This window comes from Rhodnius prolixus, unplaced genomic scaffold, assembly GCF_049639745.1.
Source record: "Rhodnius prolixus isolate KJV_2025 unplaced genomic scaffold, Rpr scaffold_3, whole genome shotgun sequence".
In the NCBI taxonomy this organism is placed as follows: Eukaryota; Metazoa; Arthropoda; class Insecta; order Hemiptera; family Reduviidae; genus Rhodnius; species Rhodnius prolixus.
Window position 1 is genome coordinate 21,636,535 of NW_027411603.1, and position 19,213 is coordinate 21,655,747.

The window sequence follows — 19,213 nt, forward strand, 5'->3', positions numbered from 1 at the left end:
TCTAGAAATGCTTGCGATAAATATTACTTTGCTGTTACTGTATGGTATTTACACTGTATATGTAGATTGATGTGAGTAGTTGGTCTCTACTAAATGACATTATTGGACAAATGCCAGTAAATAACCCATACTTGCATAGAAGCCAGTACATTCAGACAGAGAAGCGCAAGGCGGCTAACAACTATTTGCAACTTGCGCCATAGTAATCTCCATACCTCTAACTGTCCACTATAATTGCTGTTATTATGATTATTATCGTTCCATGTTCTAGAATTAATCAATAAAGTTTAGCCTAACAACAATTTTTATGCTGTGCAATTGAATCTTGAATTTAAACAAGATCGTAGTGAATCATAATGTCATTCTTCTTAAATTATGAAACAAAAAGTGGATAAAAAGTGCAGGATAATGAATTGGAATTGGTGAATTAAGATCGCAAGAATTTAAAGCAAGACTATCTAAGTCAGAAGTGGCCATCCCAAATGATCTTGTGGCCCAATTTGAAAAATACAAAACAGAATTCATTATTATTATTATTGTTTTAATTATTATTCATACATATATACATATATAAAATAGTAACAAATATGAGATGGTAGAGTAATATTTAATTTATTTAATTAGTGAGATATTTGTTTCTTAACTCTTTCACTTATCTCTTCAAAGTAGATCGCAACGCGCGTATTTGAACAGCTCATTTGATGTTGCAGGTTATGTTTAGTAAAGTTCATTTTTGAAAAAACGAGTCGCGGGTGAAAGTAGATCCAAAAGATCCACACTACTTTTTGGGCCAGATTTTTCAAATTAGAAAATGTTTCAAGGCACAACCATTATAAAAAATATATTTGTGATTCTGATGTTTCAAAAATGGGATTTAATTCATTATAACATTGTAAGTTAATTCTATTTGGAGATATAAAACAAATTTTGTAAAATTAGGATGAAAGTCAAGGGCCACCCCTGGATTACAAAAATAGAATAGGAAATATAGCAATTCGAAAAGTAAAGGAAATGCATCCAAAATTTATCGTTTTATATCAATCTCCTTCATGAATACAGCTAGAAAGCTGGAATTGTGCACTATTGTAGAGGTAGAAGAGTACCAAAATTGTCCATATTTTGCAGGATTTACACTAATGAGGCAGAAGATACAGCAATTCTGAATACAAAGGAAATGTAAACCTCCCAAACTTTATCGACTTATATCTCCTTCATAAATACAGCTAGAAAGCTGAAATTGTGCACTTTAGTTAGAGGTAAGCGAGAACTATAATTATCCATATTTTCGCAAAGATGCACCAATAAGAGATACAGCAATTCGATATATGAAGGAAATGCAAAACCTCAGTACTTTATCACTTTATATCTCCTTCAAAAATACATGTAGAAAACTGCAATTGTGCATTGTTCAGGTAAACGAGTACTATAATCGTCTATGCTTTCGCAGAAATTACACCATAAGACAGGAGATACAGCAAATTGAAATAGGAAGGAAATGTTAAACTCCCAAACTTTATCACCTTATATATCTCCTTCAAAAATACAGCAAGATTGCTGGAACTGTGCGCAATTGTAGAAGTAAATAAGTACTATAATTCTACATATTTTCGCAGAGATTAAACTAATAGGACATGAGTAATTCGAATTATGAAGGAAACGTAAGAGTTCCAAACTTTATAAACTTCATAAATACATCTAGAAAGCTGCAATTGTGCACAAGGGTTGGCCACTTCTTATCTAAGTAATATCTTATGGTTGCTATAGTTATCAAACAAATGTTACTCCAAGAACTTATATTGCCTTTTAGGTCTTGCATTAAATTAATTGTTGGCGGACTTAAGATTGTAATGTTTAACATTAGTATCGCTGAGCATTCTATCTCAAACAGTATTAGAAATTGGTTTAAAGGTAGCAGCGAGCTTAATTAAAGTGAAGCTCTCAAGCTGAATGTTTAAAACAATAAAGTCTAGAAATTTGAAGTTGCATTAGAATTAATTATAAGTTAAAATAGTATAACCTCAGATTCCTATAATGAAATAAAACCCAAAATGATGCGGAAATACCGTTAGTTTCTAAACAAAACAAACCTCACTTCATCAGTTCTGCTTGGTGGTGGCGCTCCATAACAATTTCAATAATGATGGGCAGAACTAGTCCACCTTTAGAGTCGTTGGATTGAATCAGTTCTAGGGTTGGAATCGATTACAACACGTTCACTGATTCCAGTTACTGTACTTACCCAATGCATTAGTACAAATGTCACGCAATTCATTAAAATATATCATTAAGAGTTAGCTTTCCCAGTTAATAGCAAAACTGATAAATATAAAATTAACTACATAAACACAAATATTAACCCAAAAATAGGCTAGTCAAATATAAAAATTAAAGCACTGCAGTTTTGTCATTATCTACCTTGACCACTGGAAGACTGCAGTTAACTTGCTTCAAGAGGATTCAAGATAGAGAATTAGTAAAATACGTCATAGCTTTCGTTCTTTATTGACTGTTTAGTTTTTTGTAACTTTAATCTCATTTGGAGGGGCTTTTAATCACTTTCTTTAGTAACGGATTTACAATTTTTACATGAATTACTTCTTGACATCAATAATGGCATTAAAATAAAGAATTTCTTTGTCATAAGATTCATTGCTACTGTATGCATGTAGTTAATTGTATTGACAGAGAACGGTATATGACGGGTGAATGATTGGGTTATTAATGTTACAGCCTGCCACGAAAACTTGTATTTTTATAGGATTGTAATAGTGTTGTTATTACAGCACTAGTTCAGTATAATACGTCATTTTAAAATGAAATGGGAACAGTTCAGTTCCAGTGTGCCGTTTACTGTTTAGTATCTGACTAATGTGCCATGACCAGAAAAAGATTGGGAAACACTGGCATAGTTATCATGATTTGAAAGTAGCAATCGTTAGAGAATAAAGAGTAGATCTACGTAAATACTTAGGGAATAATAATGAAATTTGACTTTTACTGCTTGCCAAAAATCGAACATGTGTGCAGATGATAGCAATCATAAAGGACGTGACTCGAGTAACTACCATGATGAACTGAGACGCATGTTACTAGATAGTAAAGCCTTCCCACAAGTTCTAGGAAATAGAAGGTAGCTAGTTTGTCGTTGGCCCTATTCAAGGCTGGCTGTTTGAGTATTTCCTGCAGGCTGCACCCTTCGTATCCTAGTTTGAATACATTTACATAATTCCTACTACCTCCAACCTCTTTTTAAGAATGAATGCACACCGCCGCACTCTGCTCTATCACAGGAATCACGCCATCCTTTAGTCCTTTTCTTCTCAGCCATTCAAACTAACTCTTACTTTTTTCTACACAGTAAAGTATCTTCTGCAAAATATGGGCAAATGCTTTGCATAGATTACAGGGAAAAAAGTTTATTTATTTTTTTTGTACTAATTCTACTTCTTTAAAGACATTTTACTTTTGAAAATGTTAAAAAAAAATCCTTATTTTCTTACCCATCAAATCACCTTTACCTTTCCCGATGATACTATCGAGTGAATACAAGTCGTGCCCTGCAAAAATCACCTAAATATTCTTGACCCACGACAGTAGTAAATAAAAGTGATCAAGACAAATTAAAAGAAATCAAAAATTCTAGTATTCACTCTAAACAGAAAACCACTTATATTTCTTGATCTGTAAACACTTTAATTATACAGCAACTAAGGACGATATCTCCTGAAAAAATTTGAGCGTAATACTTGCTAGGAGATAAAAATGTTTTGTGTTAACAGTAAAGAAAGCAAAAACCACTATTCTAGGGCAACACTTTCCGCCAATAAATCGCCAAGTATTCTTTTTTTTTAATAAAGAAATTTGGTGTTAGTTTAAGCCATTTTTCGATTGTGTATGAATTTGTGTAAGAATTTTATTGAATCGATAAAAAATGATTGAACAAACTCCAAATCGATTGTTATTTTAAAAGATAACTTTTCTGCCTTTATTGTATTGTAGTTACACTTTCAAAATACGGGAAGGCTGACTTAATACAGTTGACATTTGGAATATTTTACATTATAATGATAATTATTCTGACATTTTCATGTCTTTTATTTGCCCTTTTTACTTATTTTGAATAAATAATAACAAACCTCCTTTCACAAGTTAATTACTTCCCGTATTAAGAATTAAAATTAAGAATTAATGTGCCTATGAACGTGTAAAAAAGTTAGAAAATTATTAGGTATGTGATTTACTTCAAACTAGCTGTAATATTTATTTCGACTTACAATAATCCCTTATACTTTTATTTGAATCTCTTTTCATAGTTTTTAACAAAATATTTTGCCATTATATTTCAAATGCTGTGTTTACTGAAGGAACAGAATTTTGGAACGCAATGCATCCATAAAACTACCAGTTATATTGCTCCTAGTTTGATTAAGAAATTTCCCTGTTATCTTATAAATTTTCATGGCATTTAAATGCAGATTGCAAGCTGCAATTTTAGGCTTCTTACAGAAATTTGTTTATATTTCTCTCTCTACATAGAATCACTTAAGCTGAGGTTAAATGATTTGCTCTTAATGTCCTTTATTGATTCATTTACACAAATCTCCTTTCTTCTCAGTTTTAAGATAATACCAACAAACGGAATTGCTTATAGAATGGTAGACAGTCACTGGAATTCGTTGCAACATATCTCACGCATAACTACAGCCATATTGTGCCACTCTATTCTCACACTACGCTGGGGTCAGTGGCTTCCCAAGCCTGGAGGCCTCTTAGGTTTTCCACATTGTATCACCCTAGTCACAATTGGATTTCTCCATATCTTCTTCTATCTTTTCCTACTCCTACCGCGTTTATACTAAAATCCTTTCTGTCCATCTGTCATGCCCACTTGTTGTGTGGTTAGCCAATTTCCACTTCCTTTTAATTTCCTTACTGCTATATCTCCTTTTGCATTTCTCCTTCTACCACTTCTGATTATTTGTATGAAATACGTCTTTCCTTATTCATAATGTTACCAGTTCATGAATTGCTTCAGTGTTCAAAATCCAGGTTTGTCAACATTGTGAGTTATTATTCTAGGGAAAATGGGAAAAAAAGAATGTAATCATTGCGACAATATTGGGACATTTAGAAATTGCAAACCTTTTTCTTTGGTTTTGTTTTGACATAACTTTGGCACTAATCGATTTAGCTCAAAGCTGCTTCGTACTCTGAGAAAAGTGCCCTCCAAGAAATCTTTTTAAATCCCAAAAAAAGTATTGAAAATTCGGAATTTGACCGCGAAAGATAAATTTACTTATCCTTAAATATAGAAAGCGCACAATCGAAGAAGTACGATACGTGCTCTTCTCAAAGTAAAATGAATTTTCTCAACTCTTATATGATAATTTTTGTCCTATTCTTTAAACAATTTTTTTTTTTGTAAGAAACCTGCAAGAGAACTGGTTTTTATTTTAAATGTGATTTCAGGAAGAAGGGTGTAATGGATGGCGAGCAAGAGGTAGGAGCCTGGGACTCTGTGCTGCTGGACCCTCTATCCGAAGAGACTTTTATAACTAACCTTCATCAGAGATTCAAGAGGGATCATATATATGTTAGTAACAGTATACTTTTATAACATTTGGAACAAGTCGTTTAGGTAATCCTCTCTAAGCTAAATTTATGATTTATTACCCAGCATTATCAGAAATAGCAAAGATTTATTTACAGATTATGCAATTTCATTTTATTTTTCTGATACTTGAGAACGTTTACAGACTCGCTCATCCATCCGATGTTCACCTTGTCCTTACAAAGTAATAGTTATAATTACAATTTTGCGATTAGCATTCAGTTGAATAGAAACCTAACTAAAATGCTGAATTCATCACTGAGATACACCATTTTTTGTTTGTTTTAGTTAGATTTGAAAACAAAATTTTTTAGTGAATCACTTAAATGTAATTTCATATAATTAATTACTCAAGGGAAGAGGACTTGCATTGCTTCATAGGGTAAACTGTTTTCGAAAAGTAAATACTCGTATGGTGATTATTTATCGTTTTAGGTGACTAATTCAATATCCAAAGAAGAAGAAAGATTATTGCCATTTCCTGTTATTATTATAACTTTCACTTATTATAATTCTGGCTTTAGTCATTATTATGATTGAATTGGGCCACAATTTTACCTCATTTAAATAAGGTTACATTATTTTTTTATCTATACTTAACACTGCATTGCCAATGCTCGAACTTAGTCAGTTATTGCCAATGTCGAGTCATATTGACTCCATAATTTATTTTTATATTTTTTTACATTGATTTCAATTTTAATAATAAAATTTGCATTAAAGGATGAGAAAGAATAGGAATTAAGAACGAAAAAACAAATTTTGTCCACAAATCGGCTTTAACTTTTCTCGCAGAAAGAATTAACTTCAACTTTGGATCGCAGTATTTTCTAGAATGCTGATTGACTGCCTTCTGATCAGGGACATTTTCATTATTTTAATTACATTCACTATTTTTTCAATTACTGTGCGCTGTTGACACGGATCGGTAATTACCCAATTCGCTGCAAGTTTTTTTGCTGCAATTCGGGCAGAAAATCAATTCTAGAATGAGGCTTTTTTTTTTTGCATTTAGGCATTAACCTGGAGTCAAGATAATAATAGAAAATCTACTCATATAACCAATCAGGAGTCGAAATGACTCCGATATATTTACGTGTAACGGCAGTCTGGAGTCAAAATGACTCTTATGATTCGAGTAAACTAATCTGCAAAAAGAAACTAAGAATTACATGGTCTTCAGCTCGTGACTATCAAATGGTGAGAGAGTGGGGATAGCATATTTAAGAGCATTTCGGGATAGCTATGAAATGTAAGGAAACAGAGACCATTCCTATTTTTTCTTTGGAGTGAAATTGACTCCGGATTGGCAATGCAGTGTTAAATTCGTTCATTTTTATTTGTTTATATGTAAATGAACTAAGTCGATTATAGTATTGTGGATATTCGATTCTTTTCGTTTTGTGGTTTCCAATTGTGTAAATACCGTTCCATTTTGTTTAATTTCTAGGTGTGTTCTATTTTATATCTCCCAAGGAAGAAAGTGTGAATGTTGAAATAAAATCCATATTTCTTTAATAGATTTGCTCTTGACTATGTAATATTACAGTTCAATATGTTGCTTAAATTCTATGTATGAAGAAATATACTTGTCCAAAAGAGTGAATCTCTTTAACGATTTTTTTTTTATAAACTCTTGTCTATGTATAAAATTGTCCATATTTTTAGTTTATTAATGTAAATACACATATATTTTTATTTATTCACAAATAGTGTTTTGCTAGCGGTTCCATTAGCTAGCAAATAGACTGATATATAAAATACAGCGAAGGAGAAATCACCCAATGGTGACACTCCACACTCCATTTCAGTGAACAAAGCCAAACACTACCACTATTTCACTGTTGACACTTTATATAGCCTGTCACCTCTGTCGTCAGGGGAGATTATCTGGAATGGAAACGGAGGATTAAAGGGTCTGTGATATTATTTGAAAAGAGATAGAATTAGCTAAGACGCGTTCGTATTAAGTCATAAGATTGTTACGTTCATGTTGGATAAATGTAAAGCAGCAATAGTTTTACCAGGAATATAAACAAATTAAAAAAATTAATTCACTTGTATCCAGATTAAATGATATTTAATCAATCATAACAAAAATTGTTAAAACTTCCAAATAATTTTATACTAAAATCAAATCATCCATGTACAATCAATGAAAGGAGCCAAGCGATTTCAATATAAACTGCTGTTGAAAAGTGTATACATGGTCTCTAAATCTTTTCGTCTGGAATTCTACAGTGTGAGAATAATCTGATATAATTCAGAAACTTTTGTTATTGCCAGTTTTGCTGGTGTGCTGTTTTGGTCACATGTACCCATGGGTATACATCTACACCATTTTGTAGTTTGAACAAACAAATTGTATAAGATTGATATCAATTGGGAGTTATTCCTGTTTATTTCTTTTAAACACTTGCTGGCAATGTTGTGGAATAAAGAATTTATAGCTGTATAATCATTATTCAACTATTAAGTAATTCTAAATCTTCATTCCTTGAATGATGTAAAATTAGTTGTACAAAGAAGGGTAAAATAGGTGGCGGTAAATTATTGGCCATCTATTTTGGCTCCAACAATTAGAACTTACCTCTTCACTTCTGTTTTATTTTTGTGAACTTTTAAAGAGACTCCTAGGTGAGGTATGAGATGTCACGAGCTCTATAGGCCCTCAGGTTGGCCCAATAAGAGCAAACTTACCTTCACCGAGCAATTATTACCACGGCCAATGCTAGTACTTCCTCATAAGGATGCCTAAAGTGACCCTAGTCGCTCAGATGGTAGTGAACGTAGGACAGCTATCAATGATTATATTCACGTGTCTCGAGCCAGGATCTCCAACTAACATTCCCTGCGTCTTTCCCAAAAACTTTATCTTTATTCTAACTAAAAGGCAGCCATTACGGCCATCAGCGCCTACCATGACAACTCTTAACTGTGTAGGGCTGCATTCAGTAATGGTTCTAATAAGCTGGATGCCATAGCATGCGAGGTATGTGGACAATGAAAAGAGGGGAGAGACGAATTGGCCCGGGAACAATCTAGTAAACCACTCTTGGACCGAGAAACCTTCTGTACGTGCTCAGGACTGTGACGAAATCAGTTTTCAAGTTCATTTGGTCAGCATTGAATTTGTAGCTTAGTTGTGAAATCTCTTTATCAAAAACTTGACAGTTTAAAATGCTAAGAATAAGGGATTATTAAACGCCAAAAGGTTATGTGTTTTATTCAAATTTTATATCATTTAAGTAATTTTACTGCTTTAACTTTTCATTAATATTTGTTAGAATTTATTAGATGTTCCTTGTGCTGGCCAGTTTATTCGTGATAATTTTTTGTTAAAATTTTGATAAAATGTTCAGTACATCTTCATAATCAATAGGCACATTATTTTGATTTTATTCCAATCAATTCTTCAGATTGATCATTATTATCTGTTTATTCTGAGTAATCATGCAAATTAAAATAGAAAAAGACAAAGTTAGTGTTGGTAACTGTTGAAATTTGAATCTTCAATTCGTCTTACAGAAGTATTCGAGAGCACAAATTACACAGTTATTACGTACTAATAGATATTCAACAATGATTATTCATTTCTCAATCATAATTTTATGTAGTCCCTTAAATTGAGCACTTGTAGTAAAATACTTTAATAATTAGCTGCCATAAAAATATGCATATCTTTATCTTTTTTATATTACATATATATAACATCTAGGTGTTACACCTAGATTAAGAATAAAATTGAAGAAAACTATATTATTTAATATTATCCTTAATTATTCTTGGTCAGCATGGAATTTGAAGCCTGGTAGTGAAATAACACTGATTAGTTCATTTGAAGACTTTCGCAAAAGTTAGAGGCACATTTGCAAAGCCATGGATGGCCATGATGCTTCAGTGCATCTTAGTGGTTCTACCGACCGGGCGTATATGGTCGAGGGTATGTTTTGCTGGACAGAGAACGAGATACTGCTTCACGTTCTTTGCTATTAATTAGCAAAGAAGAAGTTTACTTCTTCAATCTGGATCCACGACATTGAGCTAAACAGTGGCGATTTTCCAGACGGCTTTCAAGCCTAATTGTGAGCGTTAGGTTTTGCTTTTGTGCTGTGAGCTATTGGTTAGCATTGGCTAACTGGGATTTATTACAACGCATCCGTACAGGTGAGCGTTTGGCTCACTTTTCTGTTTTTTCTGAAGGTTAAAGACCTTTTCCTCATCAAGGGTCCAGGTCGAATAGGTTCTGCCATCTTACTCTTACTTCCTGCCAGCCTGGGCAACCAACTATAGCAGCGCAAAAGTAGAACCCTTGATGCAGACTCTTCGTGAGATGAAGATTAAACGTAGCTGGTTTGAATTCATTGGAACCTGTTTCAGTGACTATGAACATTTCATTTAGCACTGAACAGCACCACTTGTGTTTGCCTCTTTGAATTAAGCAACCACAAAAAATGGTCTTATTCTTATATTCATACTGATCCTGCCTTCTGCCATCCTTTAGGCTGGATCCTTTTATCCTTTTGTACGTCTGGGTTCTTTAAACAAACAAGAAAAATCTTTGAATTTGTTAACTAGTTTATATTTTATTGCCTTTTATGCAACTGTGTCTTTATGTATGATTTTCACTCATGCCAAGCATAGGGAAGTCTCTGCTATGATCTAACTTTAGCTCGCTTCAGTGAAGAAAATGTTATGAATAAGTTATTTGTGTACAGTTTTTCTTTTATATTTCCAACTTGTTGTAAGCAGTATCGCTTTTAATAAAGTTTTCAAATTCTGCACTAAAAAACTATTTCGTTCTTTTAAAAATTTATGTGTGAAAAAACATCAAACTAATATGAAACAGTAACAGCGCAGTAAATAATAACCTCAAGGTTGGTTAAAGTTAACAACTGAAATATTGCATATCAGCGATGTTAAATTGATCTTACTGTAATAATTTCTACTTTTATAGTAAATTATTGTAAGTTTTTGTCGCCGTTTTGTTTATTTTCAGGGAAATGACTTATTTGCTGTGTTGTTCTGCTACATATGTATGTATAAGTTTGATGTTTACATTCATAAATTTTGCAGTGAACGATATATTTTATACAGATAAATGTTCATAAAATGAAGTTTTAGTATATTTTTGTCCTTGATTTTAAAATTTGTGTTAAGATATCAATTTATGTTAACAATTTAGTAAGGCGACTGATTTAAATACTTCGAAGGGATCTTTTTTTTGCTTTGTATACTACGAATATCATTGGTCGATACTATTTCAACATATTTTGGCTCACTCCCAGCCGAGCGACCCAGATCCTTGGGGCATCATTTGACCTTACCAGCCTGTAGTAAAACCGCAGAATTGCCGCGCCCATTTCATGCCACAGCAGCTGCCATGCGGTGCTTTTGGAGTGTTTGGCCGCCCATTTCTTGATTTTCATACATTGAACGGTGTTGCTCTTTCCCTTTTTTCTTTATCTCTTCCTCTTATTTATCTATTGTTCCTCCATCTTCATATATTCAAGAATCCAAACATCCACAGCTTCACTTACTACTATAAAACAATTGTTAATGTTGATTGCCTTCATGCTCTAGTTCTTGTTCACACCCTTTCCTCCCTTGTACAATACAAGAGAAGTACACTGTTTTTGTTTCATTGTAGATAAGAAACTTGAGGTTTATTGTTTTAAGTGGTAACATTTCAAGGATGTCCATTGTCAACGCTTCACGAGAACATGTCCCACTCACTTGGGGAGTTGTGGGCCAACATTACTTACGAATCAGAGATCCCTTTGGTTCTGTGTCTTGAAACTCCTTGCTACTTTCTTACCCCGATATCCTTCACAGCAACATCCTTCGACGGTCTACCCCTTCATCTAATTTCAACCATGTACGCAAAAAAAACAACTACTTTTTGCGCGTGATACTCTGGCATATCCTTTCTACATATTATTATTCCAATATTCCCGATTCTTAACAAAAAATTTTGCACTCAGTGTTGTTCTTACATTTCTTCCTTCTTCATTCACAATCAATAAATTCTTACTTTTCTTTTACCTTCAATCAATTAGAGATGGTGGCGATAATGCACCAGTACGCTACATTAAAATCGGTCATTTAATCGTTTTAAGCTGTCTACTTTTGTGTTCTGAGAGCAGTCGACTTAAATTCAGAATTCTGTTTCGTTTCGCGCATAATTCTCATTATTTAGCGAGGATCCTAGTAAAGTGAACACACCCAAAAATAAAATTTTGAGCCTCTAGGTGAAGATTTTTAAATTTTCTCCCTTGTTTTTGATAGGATTTCTTCTACAATTTATTTTTATTCTCAGTAAAAAGAAGATAAATCTCTGTTTCTCAGTCATTCATAGGCTTCTGTTATCGAGTCTGAACACCCAACAAGTACATCATAGCCACTACCCACCTGTACCTTCGTTGACATCCTTTTGTTGCTCTCCTGATGAAAATGAACATCACCTGATGTTTAATAGCAAGTACTTTGGAAAACCTTCGATTTTTGGCGGGCGCCTCATCCAATGAATTATCTAGCGAAATAAAGATGTTAGCATTAAAAGAGAGTACCTGCTGCAAATAATTGCTAATTATTATGTTGAAATGCATATTTTTTTCGTTGGTTTTGTGGCCTCATTAGTATTTTGAATGAAAAATCAAGTCACATCAACAGATGGTCTATGAATGAGCTTTGATTCAATCTTGGCTTTTAATGTAGTTATCCGCTTATCATTTGTAGTACAACTCATTTACTGCAAGATCAGTATGGGCCTGCGACTCTTACCGGAGAACATAATATTTCTCTTCTGTGTTTAACTTGGACGTTTTCCATTTACCGTCCAAATTTAGGTTAGGCTGTAGTAACAGAATAAACAAAACAGTTCTTTGTAATTTAATTACCTTTAACTTTTTAGGTAAGTTTGCTTATTTACATCAAAAATCGGAACGTAAATGTATTACATAGAATGAAGGCTGTTTCTATACTTCAAATGGGCTGCATCTTCATTCCCTTAGGGAGAGTTTGAGCTACAGAATATAACAACTAAGAAAATATCCAACGAAGACAACTAAAGACCAAGGGAACTTAGAGCACAATAATTGTAAATTGTTTTCTTGAAAATAAATCTAAGGACTATTATCAGTGCACAAACCACAAAGACAGACCTTTTCAATTCAAACACTACAAATTTTCCTCCAGAATAAAAAAATAGGGTGGCCATTTTTGTTTTAGATTACCGAGAGAAATAGAAAGTAAAAACCTGATTTTGTTCCAATATTTTGGCCAATAGATGTTTCATAGAAAGAACATTACATAGTTTTCAGTTTATGTGCATTAATTAAGTTATAATCGTGCATTTGTACAAAATTTGTAACATCCAACTGTTTATTTGTAATATCCAACTGTTTTTACTGTGTAAATGAATTCTCTGAGGTGAACTGGGGACCTGGCGATTTCGAACTGAGGTGAACAGTATTATTGTCAGGTTAAAGTTCAGTGTTGATTCAGTTTTCGTAAATTACATATATCACAGTCATTTAAAATTTTTGTTTACTATTTTGTATTATAAAGACGAATTATTTTGACTTGCCTTTTGTATTTTTATATGTTCAGGCAATAAATAAATAAATAATAAAAATAAAAAAAATAAAATTAAAGTTTTCCTTACTTTCGAATGCAAATGCAAGGCTAAATTTAGTTTAACTTTTGTTTCTTTTACTAGATTTGCCTTGCCATCGCTTTTGTTATTTGACAAAACACTATCTCTAGTTGAAAATTCAGCAACTGATTGTTTATGTTATCCTTTGAAACTCTGCAGATAATTTGTCTGCTTTATAAACTAGCATCAGTGAAATCCTCAACTTTCCTTTCCATCCTAGTTAAAGGAGGAAGTTCACTAATAGAAAATATTGGACTTTTCGATGGGAAGAATAATTGTTAGAGGAATTCTATATTCTAAAAACAAATGCATTATTAGAAACTGTACAATGGTGCTATTTTATAAATACATCAAGTAACTGCAAAAAATATTTTGGTTTAGTATTGATTGTTGTGTTGAGCAGATGTCAGGAGTTACTTCCTTATTAGAAAACAGGTCAGATTATTATTATTTTAAATCAATTAATGGTAGTGCGGATCATACGTAATCATAAAAAATGAATTTTAATTTTTACCTAACTTTTCGGTTTTCGTGAAAATTCTGTTTCTTCTGCAATCCTCAATGAGTTTTATATTAATGTAAATAAAATTACCTTTAATCAAAACACACGATAGGTCACACCAAATCAATGTGAACAGGATGCTAATACAAGGAAGTGCCGGGAACATTATATTATCTATGCAGATATATTCGCTTCAATGATAGCTACTGTGCTGGTCACTATCGTATCTCAATTTTGAGTGTTAATCTATCTTCCACTGCTTATTAATAAGCTAGTTTAAAATAAATGGTTTTGTTAAGTGTATTTATAATAAAATTTGTACTTACTTTTTTCTACAAGTGTTCTTTAATAAATCAAATATTTTCTTTCTTTTTTCTTTTGATCTAAAGATTCTTTCTTCTTCTTCGTTTTTGATGGGGGGTGATTCAAGAAATTAGACAAAAACAATGAATCAAAAGTTATAAGTGCAGTAGTTTTCTTTAAATTATTAAACTAGTTAGTTTTAAATATATGTATAAATTGTATTTGAAACCAATTAACATGAAAAATATTAACACTACAGCTCACTCATTAACTAATGGGAGAAATTGCGCTGGGATATCACTCTGTAAGTCATTTTACGGCATTTTTAATTACCAGATCAAACAATAAAATGAAGCGTTAACGATGCTGCGGAGAGTTTTAGAATGAAGAGTTAGAATTCTTTAAAGATTCTTTCTCAGAAAAAATCTTTATTATAATATAAATATGTACAAAATAATAATAATAATAATAAATTCACAAAGTGTCAATGTACAAAACATTGTAATATTTCTTTTAAAGATTAGAGTGTTTTGTTGAAACCCACAGTTCTATGCCGTGCATAGGTTTTAGCGTAGAAGTATATTTAAATTGTTTATTATTAAACAAGAGATTAAATCAAAGATATAACCTTTCCACAAGGGAGATGAGATTGAATGTTCTGTGTGCAATATTACTTGATCAAGGTGAGGAGATAGTATATAAAACCGTAAATCTGCGATTATGAATACTATTGCTGCACGGATTGGTTTGCTTGTTATATTTCATATAAAATGGATCCTAAGTTGCTATCTAGCAGAAGGCTCGCTTCAGCCTTATAACTAGCTGAATAAGATATTCAGATTTGAACTTGTAAGAAGTGGTCAGACAAATCGGACTACAAGAAGTGAGTGAATGAATATGCAATTGAGTTTCCAGAGACACCTAGCTGCCATACTTGATCAAAGACTTGTTTAACATCGAGAAAGATATCCGGACAATACTCCTTCTTCTTCAGACAGAAATATGTATACATAAACACAAAACTTACAACTCTTTTTTATAAATACTTTTTGTCTTAATTATTTTTTCGAAAGATTACGGTTGGAATCGTTATGATTGTTGAAATCTATTTGTTTGGAGCGCAGAGTATCAAAGTTACATGCAAAGCTAGATACTGGATTCGTACCTTTTCTTGGCCTTTGTTATTACTTGTTTCATAGACAGTTTTTAGTAGAAAGTATGTCTGCTTATATTTTGCTCTTTATAGATGTTTGATTGTCTTATTGTGAACTCATTAATTATTTCAATTGGTCAAAAGATTTAAAAAGTCATTGTGAACTCAATAATTATTTCAATTGGTCTAAAGATTTAAAAAGTCGTGTGATTCAGTATTCGCATCAAATTTTTAAGTAACAGTAAAATGACTTACTGATGATTACCTCTCAGTAATTTTCACTCATTAATTTCAATTTCTTATTAAGCTGAAGCTAGAGATTAGTGCAATTCTTTGAGTCATCTGTATTGAACTTTATTGAGCTACCAGATAATTGAAGTTACTTGTACAAAAAAAAAAAAATTAATAATTTCCTATGTGTTCACAGACATATATTGGTAACGTGTTGGTCTCAATTAACCCATACAAGCAGCTAGCCGTTTACACGCCAGAACTTGTGCACCAATATCGCACCAAAGGACCATTCCAACTCCCACCACACATGTAAGTAGTGTCTCATACATTTGAAGTGCATTAAGCTCTTTAATAAATGTTTTAAAAAACGCTTAATCAACGGTGAAATAAAATGAAATTGCTTCACTCAAAATACCTATTAGTATTTTAGCAAACTTCTTTCTTTTAAATGTTTTTTAATTTCTGGAGGTCTGTATTAAATAAAAGATAGATTAAATTCGAAGGTTGGTCACAAAGCTTACGCCATCTCGACCCAAAGGATCTATTCGATTTTCCGTACTAACTTTTTAATTAGAGTTGACTTCATCCTGGTGAGATACTCCTGGACTAAGTATGAAGAACAAGACCCTGAGCCAAGTGCAAGTATCGTTTCTTCTTCATCTTAACGTAGCCTACTTAAATGAACTGTCGTAAGGCCCATGCGATGCATGTATTTCGTGTGATTCTATACAATAGCCGGCCTGTCTTGTTGGAGAATTGTCGCAGTAAGTTTGGGCTGTTTAACTGCTGATAAATTTTATGCTTGCTTCTGGCCTCGGGGTTTCTTCCTGCGACTTCTGCGACTGACTATGCACCCACTCTTTGATGGCCCCAATAACAAGGCATATTACAAAAAGAAAAAAGGCTAAGATCCCTTAAGCAATGCATAGAACCGTGCCATGAAGCCTCAATGCTCTGTACACCGATATTCTGCTATTAATTCTCGTCAGGATTTTTAAGTAATCTCACATCATGCTTGAGGGGATTTTATGAACTTCTAAGGCTGACTGACTGAAGATGACCTGGAATTAATTCCTTCGTAGCAATATAATGATGTAACTTATTGGACTAGTTACGCCTGAGCTAGCCTATTGGCTTACCGAAATGTCAACCCTCTATTAAACTCCATCCACTTCTTCCTTCGCCTTGGGCCCATCAGGTACCTCACTGAGTTGCCTGACAATGGCAGTGGCAGACTCCTGTTAGAGCGAAGAGCCAAAACTAGGTCCGCTTCTCGTACAGCTTTGCCGAGGGAGCTTACGCCTCTTCCAAAGCTCTGGCTACACCTGATCAGCAATCAGTTAGTGCTCCAAATACTTTCCAAACGAAATCATTTAATTTATTTGATATTCTCAGTAAGGCGTTGCTAATTTCTTTTGTATGTTACAGATTCGCTGTGGCAGGGTCTTCATATCGTTGGTTAAGAGACCGTAACGAAGACCAGTGTGTAATTGTGACCGGTGAGAGTGGTTCTGGAAAAACCGAAGCCGCTAATTTAGTACTGCAATTTTTAGCAGGTCACGTACATAATATTCCTTCTCATCCATATTCCCCAGCCAAAGACGCCATGTCCATTAGAGAACGTCTTTTACATGTAACTCCAGTTCTTCAAGGCAAGAAAACCAGCTAGTGAAATTACATTTTGTAGATTAAAACTTGTAGCTTTTTATTCTATTATATACAGATTTTAAATGAATAGAACAGAAGTTTAATAGCAATTTTTTTCTGGACTCGCATTTGTGGGTATACACATTATTATTGTTCAATTTTTACGTTGTCTTTTGTTAGAGGTAATTAAACATTCAACAGTTTAGACCTGGGGTAGTCGATCACAAATAACGCCCAATGATGTTTATTTAATTGGTAGTAAAATTTTCTCACTGCCCACTGGTTCCTTTAGTAACTTAATTTAGTACAACTGCAGAGTACTTTATTATTTTTTTTTTAGAAGAATTTTAGTAAAAATATGTAGTTAAACTTATTTGTTTATTTATGTTTTGAGTAAGTCGTTTATAACATTCAGAATATTCATTTTATTTTGCGCTTCCAGTGATTAAGTGCGCCTAATCAGTTAATCAATCCTTCAGTCTGATGGTATGAAACTAAATATTTTATATCCGTTTCAATTTGCGTACAATTGTAAAAAAAAAGTAAGATCTCACGTTTCAAAAAAAAAAAACAGACGATTTCTCTGTCTGATAAAAATATGATTAACGATCTCTTCGATTATTTTGACTTGGTTGTCCTCATTTACACATTTACAATGTCTATTTTTTCCTTTAAAAATTTGATTAAGCGCACATCTTGAAAAGTGTACTTCTCTAACGTGCCATTTTAGTGTAATTCATTCCCTATATAACATTAAGACCAATGTTTTTCACAAAAATATCTCCTCAAATTTCTTCTAAATATATTGTATAGATTAAATATATAGGTTTCGAATTGATTAAATATTTTCAGAAATATTTCTCTTTGAAGCTTTAACTGAAACTGATAAATTAACCACCTAAAATATGTCTATTTGTAAAACATACCGCGAACTAGAACGTCCACTTTAAAGAGAAGTCTTTTCATTGGTGATGGTGGGTTGAAGTACATCCCACTTTGAATACAACGAGACTCAATGTATACAGTTTGGACTAGTATGTTTGCAATTTACCTGGCTTCTCCATTAATTGATAAGAAAATAAACTTTTTATGTGGAATATTCAACAAAAGTAAGAAACTTGGAAATAATTCCTTCAAGTATTAAAAAGAGAGAAACTCATCATTATTACTAATTTTCTTAGCTGACTGTCTTAAAGCAAATAAAATACTAAAAAACCTCCTGTAATGCCATTACCGCAACGACAAAACGCTTACTCGTAATTCAACCAACGATTCTTTTGTTAAAATGTGCGAATGCAGAAATTCTTCGTGACTATGAGAATAACCAGTGATCTCTGTGAAGACAAGTTTATTCTACTCTAATATTACATATGTATGTAGTCAAAAGTTTCTTCAACGGCATAATATGCATCATATAAAAAAAAATATATATCGTCAAACGGTATTTTATACCTTAAAATGTATTGAATTAGTTTTTTATTGTTTTTCTTTTAATGAACACATATGAAAAAAGCATTTTTATGATTATCCGACAAAATTATGTTTTAAGCTTGATTATTTTCCAATTTTCCAGGTTAGGAAGGTATATTTGTTCCTTACTTTTATTTTCATTGTCCGAATGTGTTTGTTATGCCCAAAATTTGTGTCTCCGTACATACTATCCAAACAGCATTCTCTTTATGAGTTAATTAGTATATCTGCCTGAAATTTATAATATCTAGAATCTGTGTTGCTTTTTCTTTTAATTATAGAATATTTTATTTATATTATAAATAGATTAGTTTATACTAATTACATGCTAGAGAGTTAGCAGCATAGACCACATCAGATAAGTGACGCCTTATCATAAGGTTCATTATTGAACATAAGCTCAGTTTATTCTAAGATTTAACCTGTTAAGGAAATGCTTAAATAAATGCATTCTTAGTGTTTTTTACTCCCTTAAAAAATGGTAAAGACGAGGATCAAAATTCTAAATATAATTTATTTATTTATCACACTGGCAAAGTTTTTAATGAATTTTTACTTCATAAAGTCCATCGATTGCCTTAAATTACAGACAGTACGTGCCTGGCCGTGTTCGTTCCATTTATTAGTAATTTTCAT

At 32.6% G+C, this 19,213-nt stretch overlaps 1 protein-coding gene across 1 annotated transcript in view; it reads left to right on the plus strand.

Annotated features, from left to right (window-relative positions):
• The window catches only part of Myo95E (Myosin 95E), a 189,442-nt gene that overhangs the window by 152,660 nt on the left and 17,569 nt on the right, over positions 1–19,213 (plus strand). Inside the window, exons 2-4 of the mRNA XM_074125260.1 lie at positions 5,470–5,593; positions 15,654–15,769; positions 16,889–17,112. Of these exons, the coding sequence (XP_073981361.1) occupies positions 5,483–5,593; positions 15,654–15,769; positions 16,889–17,112 (451 nt within the window). The 5' untranslated portion in view covers positions 5,470–5,482. The remainder of the gene's footprint in view (positions 1–5,469; positions 5,594–15,653; positions 15,770–16,888; positions 17,113–19,213) is intronic.